The following is a 20,101-nucleotide window of genomic DNA, read 5'->3' as shown; positions in this document are numbered from 1 at the left end:
TTAGTTCCATTAACTGAATGTTGCAGACAATTTTGAAATTAACAACAATTGTTAGCATTCTCACCACACTGACAAGGTTCAAGTTCTTTCTGACAAAACCGGATTTATATGCCAATACATTGTTGATAGTTATTCTGCCTTCAGAAGTATTGTCTTTTAAACTGTGGCCTTGTTTGTTCCACAGACTGTGTTAAAGAATCGTAGAAGAATCCTCTTTGGTGTCCCAACTAATATTTAACCTTCAAGCCTAAGTAGCTTATCTAGCCATTTGTTTCCTTGCTATCCAGGGCACCTTACTATAAATAAATTGACTATCACACTTGTGCATCACGAACAATGACTGCAAATGTACTTTATAGGTTTCATAATGCATTGGTACATAAAACAAAATGAACGGGTACAATACTAATAAATTTGTTTGTTTCCTTTATGTTAGAGCTTGAAACAAAATGTACATAAACTCATAGAAGCGTTACCCAAACTCTGCGACTCTATTCCAAGCCATTTAATGTATTGCGGCACACGGCAACATCTAATGCTGCCATATAAAATAGCAATCAGCGACATCGAGTAGATTTGGGCTGCCAGTATTGCATTCAGTGGAGCTGCCTCATATCTGGATTCTGTCCTGACCACACAGTGCTGCTTGTGAGGACTTTACACATTCACCGTGACCACGATGCCCCAATGTGTCCTCCCAAATTATAGACATATTGGTTGGTGCAAGTGGTAGAATCTGAAGAGAGTTTTTGGGAACCAGAGGAGAATAGAATGGGATCAGCGACCCAATGGGACCCATTTCCATGTTTTATGGCTATTTTCCCCTCACGTTTACTTAACAGGTTCCAATGGACTCAATCCATTTTGGATCTCCAGATTAAATTAAACTCATGCAACTAGGTTTTTGACTATTTACCATTTAAGTTATGGACTATACCATGTACCATATACCACACCATGTACAGTAAAACCCAGCACACCTCACACACAATCATCAGGCTCTTCTCATGCTGTAGAGAGGGTGCTCTGCTAGCCTCCCAAATTGTTTTAATTTGGCTATTCTCTGCAGCCAATTCCTTTTCTCGATTAAAGGGTATCAAGACTAATTGTAGCATCTACAAACTCAAAGCAGAAAGCATTTATTGAAAAGGTCACTCCTTATAGCGTTTAGCAGCATTTCAAATCATTGCCAACAATTAGATTGAACTCATGGAAAAGCCAATGACACTGCTTACCAAGAAGGGACCATGCTCATTTAGAAGCCCATCCAACGAGCTACAGCCTGGGCCTCCATTCAACCACAGCACCACAGGGTCTTTTTTAGGATTCCCCTGAGATTCAACAAACCTGTCGGGTAAGAACAATAACCATTAGAGATTCAACACCTGAAGGTGAATTCAGGATCAAAATGACAAGGCCTGGACGTGTTCAAGAAGGAACTGCAGATGCTGGAAGATCGAAGGTACACAAAATTGCTGGAGAAACTCAGCGGGTGCAGCAGCATCTATGGAGCGAAGGAAATAGGCGACGTTTCGGGCCGAAACCCTTCTTCAGACTGATGGGGGGTGGGGGGGAGAAGGAAGGAAAAGGGGGAGGAGGAGGAGCCCGAGGGCGGGCGGATGGGAGGGTGGGAGGAGACAGCTGGAGGGTTAAGGAAGGGGAGGAGACAGCAAGGGCTAGCAAAATTGGGAGAATTCAATGTTAATGCCATCCGGACGCAAGGTCCCCAGGCGGAATATGAGGTGCTGTTCCTCCAATTTCCGCTGTTGCTCACTCTGGCAATGGAGGAGACCCAGGACAGAGAGGTCGGATTGGGAATGGGAGTTGAAGTGCTGAGCCACCGGGAGGTCAGGTTGGTCAATGCCTGGACAATGTGTATTCTGAAGTGTCCTCCTGATAAGTGCTGACTCTGGCTGAGATGCAGAGGCTAGAATTAGAACAAACACCAAACAGGTTTAGGATCATAATGGGCCAAGCGATATTTGTGAAGGTAATGTATTTTGGCTTGAGACCTGCATCAGGACTGAGGCGAGATACTTTCAAGGCAAAGTGCGTGTGCATTTCTGAGAACATATAGGCAGAGGTGACCGCACACACCTGAAACTTCTTGCTAGTAGAGGTTTGCAGATTTGAGGTGTGCTGCAATAGTAATCTTGGTGGGTGATCACTATATAAATATGTAGAAGGTACACTCTGATTATGGTGTACTTTTGCAGCAGCCACGAATAGTATGCCATCCACAACACTAAACAATCAAACAAGGTGCTTTGTCTTGGATGGCATCAGGTTTCGGTATTGCTGGGACAGCACTCGTTAAAGGGCCTGTCCAACGGCGTTTTTTTCGGCGACTGCCGGCATTATTGGCTGACGTATCAGGTCACCAAAAAATACGCGGCGTGATGACGTATGACGCCCGGTGTTTTTTCAAGTGTCGCAACATTTTTTTGTCGCCGCTGGGTTTTGAAATGTTCAAAATCTTTTGGCGACATTGATATGACGTCGGCAACATCGCCACATGGGACAGGCCCCTAAAACAAGTGTAGAATAGTCAACTAAACTCCTGACTTGCCGAGTGACTCTTGTATATGATCTCAGTGGGATGTTTCTATACACTGTAATTAATCTGAGATTATGCTCGTATAGCTATAATTTATTGAACTGTATACAAAAAAAGAATGTCACTGTACCTTGGTACATGAGTAATTATAAAAAACATTGAATTGTGATCTGTAGTTGGTGAGATGTTTTGGATGACAGGAGGCGAGTCAATGACCTCTAATCTCTCTTTATAGTCACAGTACATGTGTGGTCAGTACAGTTGAGCTTTGGTGATCCCAAATGTTCAAAGGTTGGTATTTGCTGTATGATGATATTATCATCTCTTATTGGAGATGGTCATTGCCTGCTCTATCATATTATTTTCCAACCCATGGCCAAATGTTGTCCAAATATTGCAAAAATGGACAGCTTCATTCTGGTTTGGATTTAAATGTTGTGCAGTCAAACATTCCCACCAAATCTAATCGTGGAAGTTCAGTCACTGAAGTACCGTACATGGTGGAGCCAAAGAGACTGCCCTGAGGAACTCATGAAGTGATGCCCTAGGCAGCTAAGGTAGACAAAATTGCTAGAGAAACTCAGCGAGTGTGGCAACCTCTGTGGAGCGAAGGAAATAGGCAACGTTTCAGGCCGAAACCCTTCTTCAGACTGACCCTAGACAGCAATATTTGAGCACCAACAACCATGACCATTTTCCTTTAAGAGAGCTATGATTCCAACCACTTGTGTGCTTTGCCCTTAATGCCAAACTCAGTCAAATGCAACAACGTCAATGGAATTCACACTCATCTCATCCCTGGAATTTAGCTCCACGTGTGATCCAAGGTTGTGATGACACCAGGAGCTGAGCGATCCTATGCACAAATGTTCAGATGCAGACAAACCAGGACTCTATGTAATGAGAGTGAGAGGAGATGTTTCGGCTCAAACTGAGAGCAGGAAACAGCACCAGATACAATTATCAATACACTGGAAAGTAATGTAACCTCACTAGAATTGAAACAAAGATTGATTGGGAATGTTCTGTTTCTTGAAATCACTTACTTCCTGTATACAGAACTAAAGGGAAATATAGTTTCACCATCACATGGATCTACAGGATCAAAAACGCCAGCGAATATCATAAAAGATGCTTACTATCCTGGTCACGCTCTCATCTCATCGTTACAATCGGGAGGAAGGTATTGGAGCCCAAGAGCCATTAATTCCATAAACTATTGGGTTCTTGTACTACCCTGCACAACACTACCTTAGCACAGAACCACTGGACTTTGTGCAAGATTGCACTGTGTACTTCAGCTTTCACTATTATGAACTGATGACCTAGTGTAACGGATACAATAAAAAATAATACAATAAATTAGATTTGCCTGACCCGCTGAGTTACTCCAGCACTTTGTTTGTTTGTAAACCAGCATATTCAATTTGTTGTGTTTAAATTATATTTATATATTGTTATTGTTGTTGAGGGTAGACAAAAGTGATGGAGAAACTCAGCGGGAGAGGCAGCATCTATGGAGCGAAACAATAGGCAACGTTTCGGGCCGAAACCCTTCTTCAACCCTTCTTTGAAGCAGTTATTGTTGTTGAGTTTAATGGGCCTGTAAAACTGTAGCTAGTGATGATTTCATTGTTCCTGTCCCTGGTGCATATGTTTAGATTAGTTTAGTTTCTGGAAATATGTCATTTGGCCCACCATATCCATGCCGATCAATGATCCTTTGTTTACACTAGTTCTATGTTCTTCCGCATTCTCATCTATTCCTACACATTAGGGAGGCGTTTTGTTGTTGCAGATGTCAATTAATCTACAAACCCACGTATCTATGGCATGTAGGAGGAAACCAGAGCATATGAAGGAAATTTAAGCAGTTACAAGGAGAACGTGAAAACGTGATTAACGCAATAGAAAGGAAGGACATTAGCTTGGAGGATGTGGAATCGATATGGGTAGAGCTGCGAAACACTAAGGGGCAGAAAACACTAGTGGGAGTTGTGTACCGGCCACCTAACAGTAGTAGTGGAGTTGGGGATGGCTTCAAACAGGAAATTAGAAATGCGTGCAACAAAGGTAAAACAATTATAATGGGTGACTTCAATCTACATATAGATTGGGTGAATCAAATTGGCAGGGGTGCTGAGGAAGAGGATTTCTTGGAATGTATGCGGGATAGTTTTCTAAACCAACATGTAGAGGAACCAACGAGAGAGCAGGCTATTCTAGACTGGGTATTGAGTAATGAGGAAGGGTTAGTTAGCAGTCTTGTTGTGCGTGGCCCCTTGGGCAAGAGTGACCATAATATGGTTGAGTTCTTCATTAAGATGGAGAGTGACATTGTTATTTCAGAAACAAGGGTCCTGAACTTAAAGAAAGGTGACTTTGAGGGTATGAGACGTGAATTGGTCAAGATAGACTGGCAAATGATTCTTAAAGGGTTGACGGTGGATATGCAATGGAAGGCATTTAAAAACTGCATGGATGAACTACAACAAGTGTTCATCCCAGTTTGGCAAAATAATAAATCAGGGAAGGTAGTGCATCCGTGGATAACAAGGGAAATCAGGGATAGTATTAAAACAAAAGATGAAGCGTACAAATTAGCCAGAACAAGCAGCTTACCAGAGGACTGGGAGAAATTCAGAGTCCAGCAGAGGAGGACAAAAGGCTTAATTAGGAAAGGGAAAATAGATTATGAAAGAAAACTGGCAGGTAACATAAAAACTGACTGCAAAAGTTTTTATAGATATGTGAAGAGGAAAAGATTAGTTAAAACAAATGTAGGTCCCTTGCAGTCAGAAACAGGCGAATTGATCATGGGGAACAAGGACATGGCAGACCAATTGAATAACTACTTTGGTTCTGTCTTAACTAAGGAAGACATAAATAATCTGCCGGAAATAGCAAGGGACCGGGGGTTAAATGAGATGGAGGAACTGAGTGAAATCCAGTTTGTCGGGAAGTGGTGTTAGGTAAATTGAATGGATTAAAGGCCGATAAATCCCCAGGGCCAGATAAGTTGCATCCCAGACTACTTAAGGAAGTAGCCGTAGAAATAGTGGATGCATTGGTGATAATTTTTCAAAACTCTTTAGATTCTGGAGTAGTTCCTGAGGACTGGAGGGTAGCTAATGTAACCCCACTTTTTAAAAAGGGAGGGAGAGAGAAAACGGGGAATTACAGACCAGTTAGTCTAACATCGGTGGTGGGGAAAATTATGGAGTCAGTTATTAAAGATGGGATAGCAGCACATTTGGAAAGTGGTGAATACATTGGACAAAGTCAGCATGGATTTATGAAAGGCAAATCATGTCTGACGAATCTTATAGAATTTTTCGAGGATGTAACTAGTAGGGAGAACCAGTTATATCTGGACTTTCAGAAGGCTTTCAACAAGGTCCCGCATAAGAGATTAGTATACAAACTTAAGGCACATGGTATTGGGGGTTCAGTATTGATGTGGATAGAGAACGGGCTGGCAGACAGGAAGCAAAGAGTAGGAGTAAACGGGTCCTTTTCAGAATGGCAGGCAGTGATTAGTGGGGTACTGCAAGGCTCAGTGCTGGGACCCCAGCTATTTATAATATATATTAATGATCTGGATGAGGGACTTGAATGCAACATCTCCAAGTTTGCGGATGACATGAAGCTAGGGGGCAGTGTTAGCTGTGAGGAGGATGCTAGGAGGCTGCAAGGTGACTTGGATAGGTTGGGTGAGTGGGCAAATACATGGCAGATGCAGTATAATGTGGATAAATGTGAGGTTATCCACTTTGGTGGCAAAAACAGGAAAGTAGACTATTATCTGAATGGTGGCCGATTAGGAAAAGGGGAGATGCAACGAGACCTGGGTGTCATGGTACACCAGTCATTGAAAGTAGGAATGCAGGTGCAGCAGGCAGTGAAGAAAGCAAATGGTATGTTAGCATTCATAGCAAAAGGATTTGAGTATAAGAGCAGGGAGGTTCTACTGCAGTTGAGACCACACCTGGAGTATTGCGTACAGTTTTGGTCTCCTAATCTGAGGAAAGACATTCTTGCCATAGAGGGAGTACAGACAAGGTTCACCAGACTGATTCCTGGGATGGCAGGACTTTCATATGAAGAAAGACTGGATAGACTCGGCTTGTACACGCTAGAATTCAGAAGGTTGAGGGGGGATCTTATAGAAACTTACAAAATTCTTAAGGGGTTGGACAGGCTAGATGCAGGAAGATTATTCCCAATGTTGGGGAAGTCCAGAACTAGGGGTCACAATTTAAGGATAAGAGGGAAGTCATTTAGGACCGAGATGAGAAAATCATTTTTTACAAAGAGAGTGGTGAATCTGTGGAATTCTCTGCCACAGAAGGTAGTTGAGGCCAGTTCATTGGCTATATTTAAGAGGGAGTTAGATGTGGCCCTTGTGGCTAAAGGGATCAGGAGGTATGGAGAGAAGGCAGGGATGGGATACTGAGTTGGATGATCAGCCATGATCATATCGAATGGCAGTGCAGGCTCGAAGGGCCGAATGGCCTACTCCTGCACCTATTTTCTATGTTTCTATGTAACTCCACACTGACAGCACCCTGATTTAAACCCAGGTTTTGGCACTGTGAGGCAGCAACCTTATCAGCTGCACTACTGTGCTGCATATGACAAATAAACACTCTTGACATTTGATCTTTTTGATTGCTTTGTGCTCATTGTCTGAATTAATTACAGATGTGGTAGAAAAATGTTGCTCTTGAATCCAGACAACTCATTGGAGCACACCTGATGGCATAAAACCTTAAATAATCTAAAAATCTAAAATCAAAAAACAATACAGATAGATTTAAAAAAAACTACCAAAGATATTCTACAATGGAAGCCAATGGGAAACTACAACTAGCATTTATGAAATCAATTTCATGTCCTGGACCAGGCGCACCTAGCACATTCAGAGCCCCAGGTTCGGGTACTGAAACAGAGGATTCAGGTTCTTGTGCGGCTCGGTGGCGCAGCGGTAGAGTTGCAGCCTTACAGGATTCAATCCCGGCTATGAGTGCTGTCTGTACGCGTGGGTTTTCTCCGAGATCTTCTGCTTCTTCCCTCACGCCAAAGACGTACAGGTTTGTTGGGAAATTGGTTTGGTACAAGTGTAAATTGTCCCTAGTGTCTGTAGGGTAGTGTTGGTGTGCGGGGATCACTGGTCGGTGCAGACTCGGTGGACTGAAGGGCCTGTTTCCATGCTGTATCTAAACTCTAAAGTAACATACAAGGTGGTCTTACTAATCTCCAAAATGCAGGAGATGAGTGGAATGGAATGGAAAGGAAAAAGAGGAGTTTTGGAAGTTGGGCAAGGAATGGGAAGCATGCTGTTATTCACACAATTGTTCTTCCTTTTTTTAAATGGAAGGCTCAAAATTATTAAGGTTTAACAAGTATAACAGGGATTTCCATCAACCAAGATGTGTAGAGTCAAAACAAAATTCAAAATGAGGAACCAGCCTTGGAGGACCGAGATAAAAAGAGAGGAGGGTGTTTGACGTCCCGACGTCAGAGTTTCGATCTTCCCGACGAGAGGGCCTTGCATCGGGCCATCCGTAGCGGCAACTATGGAGGATTTATGATCCAGACCACGGGTGAACAAAGGAGGAGGACTGGCTGAACTTTGTTGCCTTCCACCACAGTGAAGAATGCTGTGGTGGATGCTTGTGTTAAGTTTTATTGTGTATTGTGTTTTCTTTTTAAGTGTATCGCTGCTGGCAAATTCATTTCACTGCACCTTCAGATGCATGTGACGAATAAAATTGACTTTTACTTTGACTCTTTTGTTCTTCCAGAAAGTAATGAATCTTTGGAATCTGCTCAAAAGAGTCGTCGAGGCTCAGTCTCTTGGTACATTTAAGAAACTGATAAATTGTTGGATATTAAGGGAATCAAGGGATATAGGGTTAATATAGGAAAGTGGTGCCTGGGCAAAATAATTGTCTTGACATTATAGAATGGCAGAGCAGGCATAAGGGGCAAGCTTCAGCCTCTGTTTCTTACATTAAGTGTATGGTAAACCATGCATTACAAACCTAACTACACAAGGTATCCTCGCCATGAAATCCAAACTCTGCCCACATTGATTTCAATATTTTTTAACATTGCATTACTTAGGCATTGTCAAGAAAATACCTATTGTCTAAACACTTTAACTCCCCCTCCCATTCCCACACTGACCTTTCTGTTCTGGGCCTCCTCCATTATCAGTGAGGCCCAGTGCAAATTGGAGGAACAGCACCTCATATTTCACTTGGGCAGCTTACATCCCAGCAGGATGAACATTGACTTCTCTAACTTCAAATAGCTCTTGCTTTCCCTGGCTCTCCATCCCAACACCCTTTCCAGTTCTCCGACCAGTCTGATTGGCTGCGACTACATTTTATCTGTTTGGTTTGTTGTCACCTTCACCCAGCTAACAATGATCTATTCTACATATTCCTTGATCTCCACCCTCTTTGTCCCGTTTTCACACCTTACACTGCCTGATCTATGCATCTCCCTCTCTCCTGAAATCAGTCTGAAGAAGGGTCTCGACCCAAAACATTACCCATTCCTTCTCTTGAGAGATGCCGCCTGTCCCGCTGAGTTACTCCAGCATTTTGTGTCTATCTTCGGTTTAAACCAGCATCTGCAGTTCCTTACCACACCTATTGTCCATCATTTGTTTCCCATTAGATTTGCTCTTGGACCACTACACCTATAAAAGTGCATATGTGATACTGTAATGGGGTTCTTGAATTTTGAGTCAGTATAAAGGAAGGGCTACATGTATTAATTCCCAATGGTGGTGGTAATGCATCCACTGCCTTTGTCATTCCAGACTGCAGGCTTGGAAGCTTCTGTCAAAGGCATATTAATTAGCAAGTTGCTGTAATATACAAACACTGTTGGAAATACAAAGTAGATCAGACAGCATCAGTGAAACTGTAACCTTGCCTGTGGATAGTAAGTTTTTGAACCAGTGTGCCATTGAATGAAGAAATTGTTATTTTTAACATAAAAGAAAGTTCAGTAAAAACATGAGCAATGTAAACCCAAATCACTTACCAGTAGTGGAGATATTTATTTTCAGATGTATTCAGGTACCCAGAGTACTGCCTGAAACTGGATTGTTTGGCCAGGCCTGGGAGGTACATAATCTCATCTTTAGCTGGTGCAGACTCAGCAATAAAGACTTGAACTACCAGAATCAAAACCACAAGAGGAGTCATCTGTTAGAGGAAATAAAAAAAGAGCTGAGATCAGTGGAAACACAAAGACCTGAAGATGCTGGTTTACAAAACACACAGCTGGAGTAACTCAGCAGATCAGGCAGCATCTCTGGAGAACATGGATAGGAGATGTTACGAGTCAGGACCCTTTCAGACTGATTGGGGGGGGGGGGGGAGTGGACGGGGAAAGAGCAAGAGAAAACTGGAATAGAGGTGGGGCAAGACAAAGCTTTGCTCGGCTTTGTCCTGACATCAGTGATGTAGTTTAATGTGGGTAAAGAATGCTCTGCCACCATTGCTGAGTCATGTGTTGTGATCGATTGTCAGACAGACTCTTCAAGACGACAGTGGGAACATCCCTTCAAATTGATGGCATGATGCCCAATACCTCTACTGCAGTAAACAAGTCAGGCCACATTGTAACCTCCAAATGTGTACTTGACTTGGCTTGAAATGTGTAACTTGCTCAACTCAGTTGCACACGATGTGGAGGAAGGAATTGCAGCTGCTGGTTTAAACCAAAGATAGACACAAAACGCTGGAGTAGACTCAGACTGAAGAAGGGTCTAGACCCAAAACGTCACCCATTCCTTCTCTCCAGAGATGGTGCCTGTCCCGCTGAGTTACTCCAGCATTTTGTGTCCATCTTCAGTTGTACACAAGTTTAACAGCCAGAGCTTCCTTTGTAAATCAAAGTAGTGAGCTTCAGATGACTTGAACTGATGTCTTAAGACTAGGAGATGAGAGCATTTACTGAAAATAGATTCCAATAGAGTAAATAGGCCCAATGGGCTGGCGATCCTAGCACCCAGTTACATCTCCCCCAGTAACAGGGCACTTTCCCCCCTCCTACCCTTCAGACCACAGTGAGCTGCCGTCATCCCTTCGTGCAAACTTGTGGTCACCACACAGGCTCATTGATAACCACCGAGAAAACACAGTGACGCCGTCCCGGACATCACACGCTCCCGGCACCAGGAGCTCCCTCCCGACTCCTGCCCGTCTCTCCCCCTTCGTCTCAACGCGGAACTCGCTCTTGGACCAGTGCCCGGCTCCTCGTCCCGACATTCCCCCTCTCCCAGCCCCTCTCCCCGCTCTCCCAGCCCCTCTCCCCGCTCTCCCAGCCCCTCTTCCCAGCGCCTCTTCCCAGGCAATCCCAGCCCCTCTCCCCGCTCTCCCAGCGTCTCTCCCCAGGCATTCCCAGCGCCTCTTCCCAGGCAATCCCCTTCTCCCAGCCCAAATTCCGGCAGTCCTGGTCTCCGGACGGCTTAGCCCGTCCCCCCCGCACTGCTACACTCCCGGGATCTTACCCCTCTCTCCCCCTACAGTCACAGTCTCCCGGCCCCTTACTCCGCTCTCCCGCGATCTCACCCCTATCTCCAAGTCTCCCCCGGCAGCCCCGCTCTCCCCCTGCTGTCCCGGGATGGGACGGGGTGGGACGGGACGGGACGGGACCTCACCTCTCTCTCTCCAAGTCTCCTCGCCTTCACCGTCAGGCGCCCGGGCGGCCCAGCAGTCATGTGCTAAGGTCACGTGAAGCCGGCTCTGGGCAAAGATACTAAATATCTTTGGTTCCGGGTTTGTCATCGGCAGAGCTTACGCTGTCCCGCAGCTCCCGAAGCGGGGGCCGGGGGCTGGAGGCGGCGGGCCGGGCGCTGCAGGGCAGTGGGGGCAGCAGCTAGAGTGTGGGCAGACGACATTTGCGTCGGGACCCTTTCTAGGATTCATTGTGGTGGGGCAGAAAAAGCGCAGGTGGCGGAATAAAGGCAGGAAAGTGCAATCAGTCTGAAGAAGGGTCTCGACCCGAATCGTCACCCATTCCTTCTCTCCAGTGATGCTTTTTGTGACTATCTTTGGTTTAAACCAGCATCTGCAGTTCCTTCTTACACACCACTCATACCCTATGCCTCCTTGTCCCCATCCCTTCCTACCTCATCTTTCCATTCACCCTTACTTTACTCTCAGTCTATTTCTTCTCTCCTCTGTCCCTCCCATCTCCTCGCCCACTTTTCTCCCCATCACAATTGTTATTTCTTTATTTTCATTCGTGTTTCTTCATAAGGTACTGTGATTCCTATGTCTGTGTAACATGTTTAGGTGCTCTGGACTACAGTACCTTATTTGTATTGTGACAACCGTCACAATATTATTACAGGTACCAGGTAAATCTTGCTTGTAGCAGAATCACAGATGCATTGATTCAACCCACATACAGAATACAAATTGTACAAGATAGCGAATAGAAAATGACTACAAACTGTAGACTACAACACTACAAAAAAAATCGATAATGCAAAATACAATTAAAAAACAAGTCCGTGGTAACAGGTGGTCCATAATATTCTGTTGCCAAGGTAGGATTGGGGTGTGTAGGTCAGTTCAAGAACTTGATAGTTGTAGCAAAGAACATGGTGATTGTGTGATTTAAAGATTCTGTACCTCTTGTCCGATGGTAGCAGCCAACTTCATTGTGCTTTGTAATGGAACATACTGTACCTAGATTTATGATAAAGATTGACACAAAACACTGGAGTAACTCAGCTGGGCAGGCAGCATCTCTGGATAGAAGGAATGGGTGACGTTTCGGGTCAAGACCCTTCTTCAGAATCCTGGTTTATTGGACTGTGTGTCCCTTCCTACGATTATGAGTCTGTGGCGTTATCAATGTTCACAGCCATGCCTTGATTTTTGTGTCACCACTGTCGGTGTTTTTGCCATGTAAAATATGCTATTCACATTGTTAATCCTCTTCAATATTGTATAGGCTTCCCGTCTGTGTTTTCTACTAGACCCCGACTACGGGGTGAACAAGAGGAGTGGACTGGACTTTGTTGCCTTCCCTCACAGTGGGAACTATTATGGGGGGATGTTTTTACGTTTTATGTTAAATTCTTCTTTAATGTGGTGTCTTACTTTTATTGGTGTGCTGCAAATGGCAAAACAAATTTCACACCAGAAATGGTGTATGTGACAATAAATGTCCTTTGTCTTTGTCCTTTGTCCTTGTACTATTGACAGAGGCCAAATAGTGCGATTAAATTTTTGATAAAGTGAATACACAGTGGACGGCTTGATTGTAACCATATAACATATAACAATTACAGCACGGAAACAGGCCATCTCGACCCCTCTAGTCCGTGCCGAACACATAATCTCCCCTAGTCCCATATACCTGCGCTCAGACCATAACCCTCCATTCCTATATAACCAAATCATGTATAGTCTTTTTGCTGACTGGATACCATGAAACAAAAACGCTTTTCACTGTACCTCAGAACACATGACAATAAACTAAACTAAAATAAAGGTATGTCATGATTCAATGTCTAACCAGTTGAGTTCAAGTGCCCACAGATGATGTTTGTTTTACCCAGATGTGATCTGACTTTCTGTGTGTGATTGTGTCTGCATTTAGGCTCTCTCTTCCTTGAGTCAGTGCACAGTAAGCCAGATGTATTTAAGGGAAGAGGTGAACAATGAAAGATGTGGTCTTTCAACCTCAGAAAGATGTCTTGCAGAACCAAAAAGTGCCATTGAAGGGAATTACTGGCAGGTAATAAAAGTAAACCCAACACAGGGAAGCTGGAGGTAGCAGAAAAAGAAGGACTAGTGTGATGGTGAAGGACAGGTTTAGGTTTGGCACCTGTTCTTTGAGTCGTGCCACCTTGTTACAATTGTTGACCTCGCTGTCATCGTCCGTCCTAAAAAGGACGCAAGCTTCAGCGACAATCAGTGGAAGCCATCACTTGTCGCCATAGATACTGGTGGTAGCAGAATTAGCTCAGGATACTTCCAGTTTCCAGTCCCGCGATGTGGACACTTCTGCTATGGGGCCATGCACCTGTTAAGAATAGGAAATACATTTGGGATCAGGATGAAGTACTGTTAGCAGCAGCGCTATTTTGCAGTAAAGGTGATCAACACCTGCAACAGGTTGAGAGGAGGAACACTTGAGCCAGGTTGGTGAATCAGTTTAATAATCCACTGCGAGATATCAAGGGATAGCAATGGACATTTTGGAAGGATGAGATCAAATTGATGGGTTAATTATAGGAACATTTGTGCAAATCTACATTATGAACTTAAGCAGTGATCAGCTGAGAAGAAATGAAACTGGGCTGGAGTCCAGTACTAATCATTGCACATAAATCACACAATACAACCATTTCCTCATTGTTCCAGAAGCCAATCAAGTATAATTTCCCTTCTTGGTGTTTAGACAGTTGTAAAATGAGGAAGTGATACCTTGGCAAGAACTAAAATGCTGACTGGACTTCTCAGTCACTTTGGCCACAAAACACATGCAGCTCTAAGGGTCTGAATCAACTGGGTATGCAGGCATTCAGAATAGGTCAGGTAAATTACTATAATGTATAAACATACGGCGTTTAACCATAGAAACTACATTAGTTGTGCCTGTTCAGGCGCATTAATAATATAATTACAGCAAGTGAGCTGCCTATTGTGATGGCCATGCTAACATATGAATTTGAATCAATCAACCACTCAAATGATCATGATCGCAAATGATTGTAACCTCAACTCTACATCCCACCTACCCATATTGGACTTTTACCCCCTGGCTTATCAAGAATCTATTTACATCTGTCATGAAAATATTCATAGAATTATAGCTTCCACTGCATTTTGAGGATGAGAGTTTCAAAGACTCTGGACCCTCTGAGACAAACAAATCACCTTGTTTAGGTGATCCCAGATATTTAAATAGTGACTCCTTATTCTAGTTTCTTCCACAAGAGGAAACAAAATGTTCTCTCCCAATTCGTCCTGTGAAAATCTCTTTTAATCATATATGTTTCAACCAGTTGCCTCTCACTATTCTAAACACCACCAAAGACAGCCTAGCCAGTCCCTCCTTACCCCATAAGACAACCTGCTCATTCTAGGTATCTTTTATTACATCTTTTATTGACTGCTTTCCAATGCAATGACACTCTTGCTTAATTGAGATCAATACTGCACACTGTACAGTATTCTCTCCATATCTGCACTAGTCCATTTGACTGCAGGTCCTTGGAAATAGGTTATATCTGATATTCATTTTCTTTTTATCCTAGTTTTATTGACTGACGTGTAAATCTACCACTCTCTTATTTTGCTCCCCTAATCTACTAATATTTTGGAAAAAGAAGTATAATGAGATGATCACAAAGTGCTGGAGTAACTCGGCAGGACAGGCAACATCTCTGGAGAGAAGGAATGGGTGAAGAAATGAGAGAAGAAAGGAATGGTCTCGCCCCGAAACGTCACCCATTCCATCTCTCCATAGATGCTGTCTTTCCCGTTGAGTTACTCCATCACTTTCTGTCCATCTTTGGTTTAAACCAGCATCTGCAGTTCCTTCCCACACATATAATGAGATGGTCCTTGTTTGTAAAAGGCCTGTGCTTGCAAACACCTCTGTCATAATAGACCAGAGCAAGATCAATAATGCTAAGGGGAGAGATCCCACCACAAATGTGAGTAATGCATTTTGGGGGCATTCATAAAGCTAGGACATTCACCGTTAATGTTAGGATCATGCAGAGTACGGAGGTAATTTGGGATGTATAGGAAGGAACTGCAGATGCTGTTTTTAATGAAATATAGGCACAAATAGCTTGAGTAACTCAGAGGGTCAGACAGCATCTCTGGAGAAAATAGGTGACGTGTTGGGTCGAGACCCTTCTTCAGACAGAGTCTGAAATGGATTCTCAACCCAAAACGTCATCTATTCCTTTTCGCAGAGATGCTGTCTGACCTGCTGAGTTACTCCAGCTTTTTGAGTCTATCTTCGAGGAAATATGGGGACTTGGAATACAAATCCATAGACAGGTGGCAATGAAGTTAGACAGCGTGATACACGATCTATCTCAGCAAAGCCCACATGACCACATTTTCCAGAAGGGCCATTGAGTAAATATTGTCCTTCATTATTCAAGAGGTGCTGCTTTTATGTCTACATCAGAGAGGTGCTGAGCACAAACATGTATGCAATGTGGAGGAGTGCAGTGGGTATTTTGATCGCTACATGTGTCTGTCATCTCAGCTGGACAGAGGAGATCCCTAGGCATCCCAAAGAAGAACAGGAAACTATTCCATGGTGTCCATGGCCAATATTTGTTACTCAGTTCAAGATTCAAGAGAGTTTATTGTCATGTGTCCCTAATAGGACAATGAAATTCTTGCTTTGCTTCAGCACAACAGAACATAGTAGGCATGACTACAGAACAGATCTGTGTGTCCATATACCATTATATAAATATATACACACATGAATACATAAACTGATAAAGTGCAAATAAACAGATAATGGGCTATTAATGTTCAGAGTTTTGTCCGAGGCAAGTTTAATAGCCTGATGGCTGTGGGGAAGTAGCTATTCCTGAACCTGGTCGTTGCAGTCTTCAGGCTCCTGTACCTTCTACCTTCTACCTGAAGGTAGCAGGGAGATGAGTGTGTGGCCAGGATGGTGTGGGCCCTTGATGATACTGCCAGCCTTTTTGAGGCAGCGACTGCGATAGATCCCCTCGATGGAAGGGAGGTCAGAGCCGATGATGGATTGAGCAGTGTTTACTACTTTTTGTAGTCTTTTCCTCTCCAGGGCGCTCAAGTTGCCGAACCAAGCCACGTATGCAACCGGTCAGCATGCTCTCTACTGTGCACCTGTAGAAGTTAGAGTCCTCCTTGACAAACCGACTCCTTACGTAATCTTCTCAGGAAGTAAAGGCGCTGATGAGCTTTCTTAATAATTGCATCAGTGTTCTCAGACCAGGAAAGATCTTCAAAGATGTGCACGCCCAGGGATTTGAATCTCTTGACCCTTTCAACCATCGACCCGTTGATATAAACGGGACTGTGGGTCCCCATCCTACCTCTTCCAAAGTCCACAATCAGTTCCTTGGTTTTGCTGGTGTTGAGGGCCAGGTTATTGTGCTGGCACCATATGGATAGTTGGATTGCTGATAATGAGAAAGCTTGCCGTGTGCAAACTGTTTGCCTTGTTTCCCATATTATAAAAGTGACTACACTCCAGAAGTTTCATCAAACTTCAGGTGACCTGAAATTGAGGCAAAAGACACAGTGTAAGTTCAGATCCCTTTTAAATCATAGTGACAAAGATTCACAACCAGCAAAGACAAAGTCAATTCCTATTGATCCAGCTGGTGATTCTCACACCTGTCTTAGAGTGAAATTTGGCATGACTCCAATTAGACCAATTCAGCAAGTCTCTAATTCAGCATGTTTCCTCTTATAGTAGGACTGTCCACGATCACAGCTTTTTTGTTATGTCCATAGAAAATCAATAGGGAACAAGATGCTAATTTCCGAGTATGAAAATGACCATAACTTTTTAAATACTTGAGATATGAAAGTGAATTAGGTGTCAAATTAAACTTATTTTTATGCTTTAACTGATGGGATAAATTGCAGACTTGATTTTTAAAATCTCAAAATTTTGTAACATTGCTACTTATAGTGAAGCTTTCTGATGCTGGGTGTTAGTTGGCTCATTCAATTGTTGTTCCCTGTAATACATATTGTAATATTACATTAAGATAAGAAGAATGTGTGGGACAAGACTTTGATAATATTGGCTGCTTTTCCGAGGCAGCGTGAAGTGTAGATGGAGTCAATGGTGAGGAGTCTGACCTGTTGAACTGGGTTATATCGACAACTTTCTCCAATTTCTTGCTGTTCCCAAGCCAAGCTGTGATGCTAGTCGACAGTATGTTTTCTATGGTGCATCTGTAGAAAGTTTGAAAGAATCATTGGAGACATGGCTAATTTCCTCAGTCTTCTTAGGAATTAGAGGCATCAGTATGCCTTTTGGTTGTCGCATCAATGAGGTGGGTCCATGAAAGATCATTGGTGATATTTATGCCGAGGAGCTTGAAGCTCCCAACCATTTCCATTTCATCACTATTGAAGCTGATTGGCACATGTTTAGTTTAGTTTAGTTTAGGGATACAGCACGGAAACAGAGCCTTCGGCCTACCGGGTCCGTGCTGACTAGCGATCCCCGCATATGAACATTACCCTACACACACTAGGGACAATGTTTACATTTACCAAGCCAATTAACCTTCACACCTGTACGTCTCTGGAGTGTGGGAGGAAACAGAAGATCCCGGTAAAAATCCACGCTGATCTCGGGCAGAACGTACAAACTCCGTACAGACAGCACCTGTAGTCGGGAACGAACCCGGGTCTCCGGCGCTGCATTCGTTGTAAGGCAACAACTCTACTGCTGCGCCACCGTATTCCACCACACTTCCTGAAATCAATATTCTTCATCTGGCTGAACTTGAGGGAGAGGTTTTTGACCTGACACCATGTCACTAGGTCATCTATCTCCTTCCAGTACTCCATCTCATCATTGATGCATCAGTGGTGCATCTGTCCAAATGCAATGAGAAGCCCTCTGGTTGAATAACACAGTCAGGTGAGGCAGGGGTGAGCCATGTCTCTATAAAACAGACATACAGCAGGCCCTCAGTTATCTAGGTTAGGTAAATCTAGCTTTAAGGTCATCCAGTTTGTTCTCAAAGTAAAAGTAACCACAATACAGTTTTAGATGCTATGCACTGTTTGCTATAGGGCGAGAGAATGGTTAGGATAGTGGATTAGGCCTAAATCAAATTCTTCCTATCAAGTTTCTTAAACATAGTCGGAGTTGCATTCATCCAGACAGGTAGAAAGTATTTAGTTTAGAGATACAATGCAGAAACAAGCCATTTGGCCCATCAAGTCCCCTTACACTAGCACGATTCTACATACGAGGAACAATTTACAATCTTCACCAAAGCCAATTAACCTATAAACCTGTACGTCTTTGGAATGTGGGAGAAAACCGGAGCACCCGGGGAGAACCCACGTGGTCATGGAGAACGTATGAACACCAGATAGACAGCACCCATAGTCGGGATCGAACCCAGGTCTCTAGCGCTGTACGGCAGCAACTCTACTGCTGTGCCACCATGCTGCCCTAAAATTCCATTGCACTTTTCCTGCCTGGTAGAGATGGTGGGTATGTACAGGTACTTGTCTGGTATGTTCATGCAGCAGTACCTGGTCTGCAATTATTTTAGCTCACTTTGACAAAGAACCAAGCCCTGTTGTAGATAGTGTGTGATGGACCACCACCCTGCATCCACAGATGTTGTCTAACCCATTGAATCCCTCCGCATTTTGTTTTTGGCTTCAGATACCAGTCACTGCTAAATAACTAGGTAACCAACTAGCTTTTTACATTTCACAGTCTGAGCTCAAAACCTGAACATTTCCATATCACTGGTGAGCCAACTTGACATGACTCAAACTGTCACAGAGTTTGGTTGGTCATTCATTGAACATTCAGGACTGAATGGTTACAGCCAAAATAAAAGATTGATCTGGGCTTCTTCTGTGGGATAAGACCACAGAGGGGAAACCTGTTGGAGAAGTATGAAAAGGTTTGATGAGGATCAATGTCATTTTTGTGATTGCTGGTGGCTGAAGTGAAAAGCAAAAGCAGGGAATAGAGAAGGTGCATTATTACCAATAAACCCAATGGGGAATTCAGGAGAAACGCTCCACAAAAAGAGTGATAAAATGTGAAATTATCTGCTGTGAGATTCAAAATCAATCACAAACTCTTCAGAGACAAAATCAAAGAAACAAGTTTTCCTTTATTACATTTCTGCGCAGAAAAGGGTGTCCCTCCTCTATCATCCTCTAGAGACACACAAAAATGGAGGTTGTATCTATCTTTTTATACCTTTCTTCACTATGGTCACTACCTCATGTCTCCCCATCGAGCTTCGTCCAATCATAACATAAAGCCCACATTCCCACGAGAACGTCCAGAAACGTCTCGGAACATCTCCTGACGTCAAAGGCTTCTGCTGGAGTTTTTATCTGTTACTTCTTTATCTAGAAGTTCCCTCTGTCCTGTATATTGTTACTTTCTTCGACCAGCAGTCTGGCTTCTGCTGACACCTTATTTCTTTCTAAGTTATAATTTTCAGAGTTCTAGTATAAATCAACCATCCCTATTCACCCTTCTCTCACATCTGCCAAATGAAGAAGTCACATAAAAGTACACGGGGTGGAGTTTGGGTAAAGGTATGAGGGATGAAGTAACAGGTTATACTACTAAATTGAAGAGTGGGAGCAAGTATTAATATAATGAATTGAATTAACTGTTTCTGTGCTAAATGGGCGGCATGGTGCAGCAGTAGAGTTGCTACCTTACAGTGCCAGAGACCCAGGTTCGATCCTGACTACGGGTGCTGTCTGTATGGAGTTTGCATGTTCACCCTGTGACGACGTGGCT

The 20,101-nt window shown here is 43.5% G+C and overlaps 1 protein-coding gene across 4 annotated transcripts in view; it reads right to left on the bottom strand.

The window, feature by feature from the left end:
* Nucleotides 1-19,572, bottom strand: part of ctsa (cathepsin A) — a 51,340-nt gene extending 31,768 nt beyond the window's left edge. The window contains exons 1-3 of one of the 4 annotated variants that reach the window (XM_033041996.1): nucleotides 19,566-19,572; nucleotides 9,620-9,783; nucleotides 1,236-1,347 (exon numbers count right to left, since the gene is read on the bottom strand). In XM_033041996.1, coding sequence (XP_032897887.1) covers nucleotides 1,236-1,347; nucleotides 9,620-9,783 — 276 coding nt within the window. In that variant the 5' untranslated portion in view covers nucleotides 19,566-19,572. The other 3 variants (XM_033041994.1, XM_033041995.1, XM_033041997.1) reach the window with 3 other exon arrangements.
* Nucleotides 19,573-20,101: the final 529 nt, after the last annotated feature.

Source organism: Amblyraja radiata, chromosome 23 (assembly GCF_010909765.2).
Source record: "Amblyraja radiata isolate CabotCenter1 chromosome 23, sAmbRad1.1.pri, whole genome shotgun sequence".
Classification (NCBI taxonomy): Eukaryota; Metazoa; Chordata; class Chondrichthyes; order Rajiformes; family Rajidae; genus Amblyraja; species Amblyraja radiata.
Note: the sequence above shows the minus strand (reverse complement) of the source record. Positions and strands in the feature narration are given on the sequence as shown.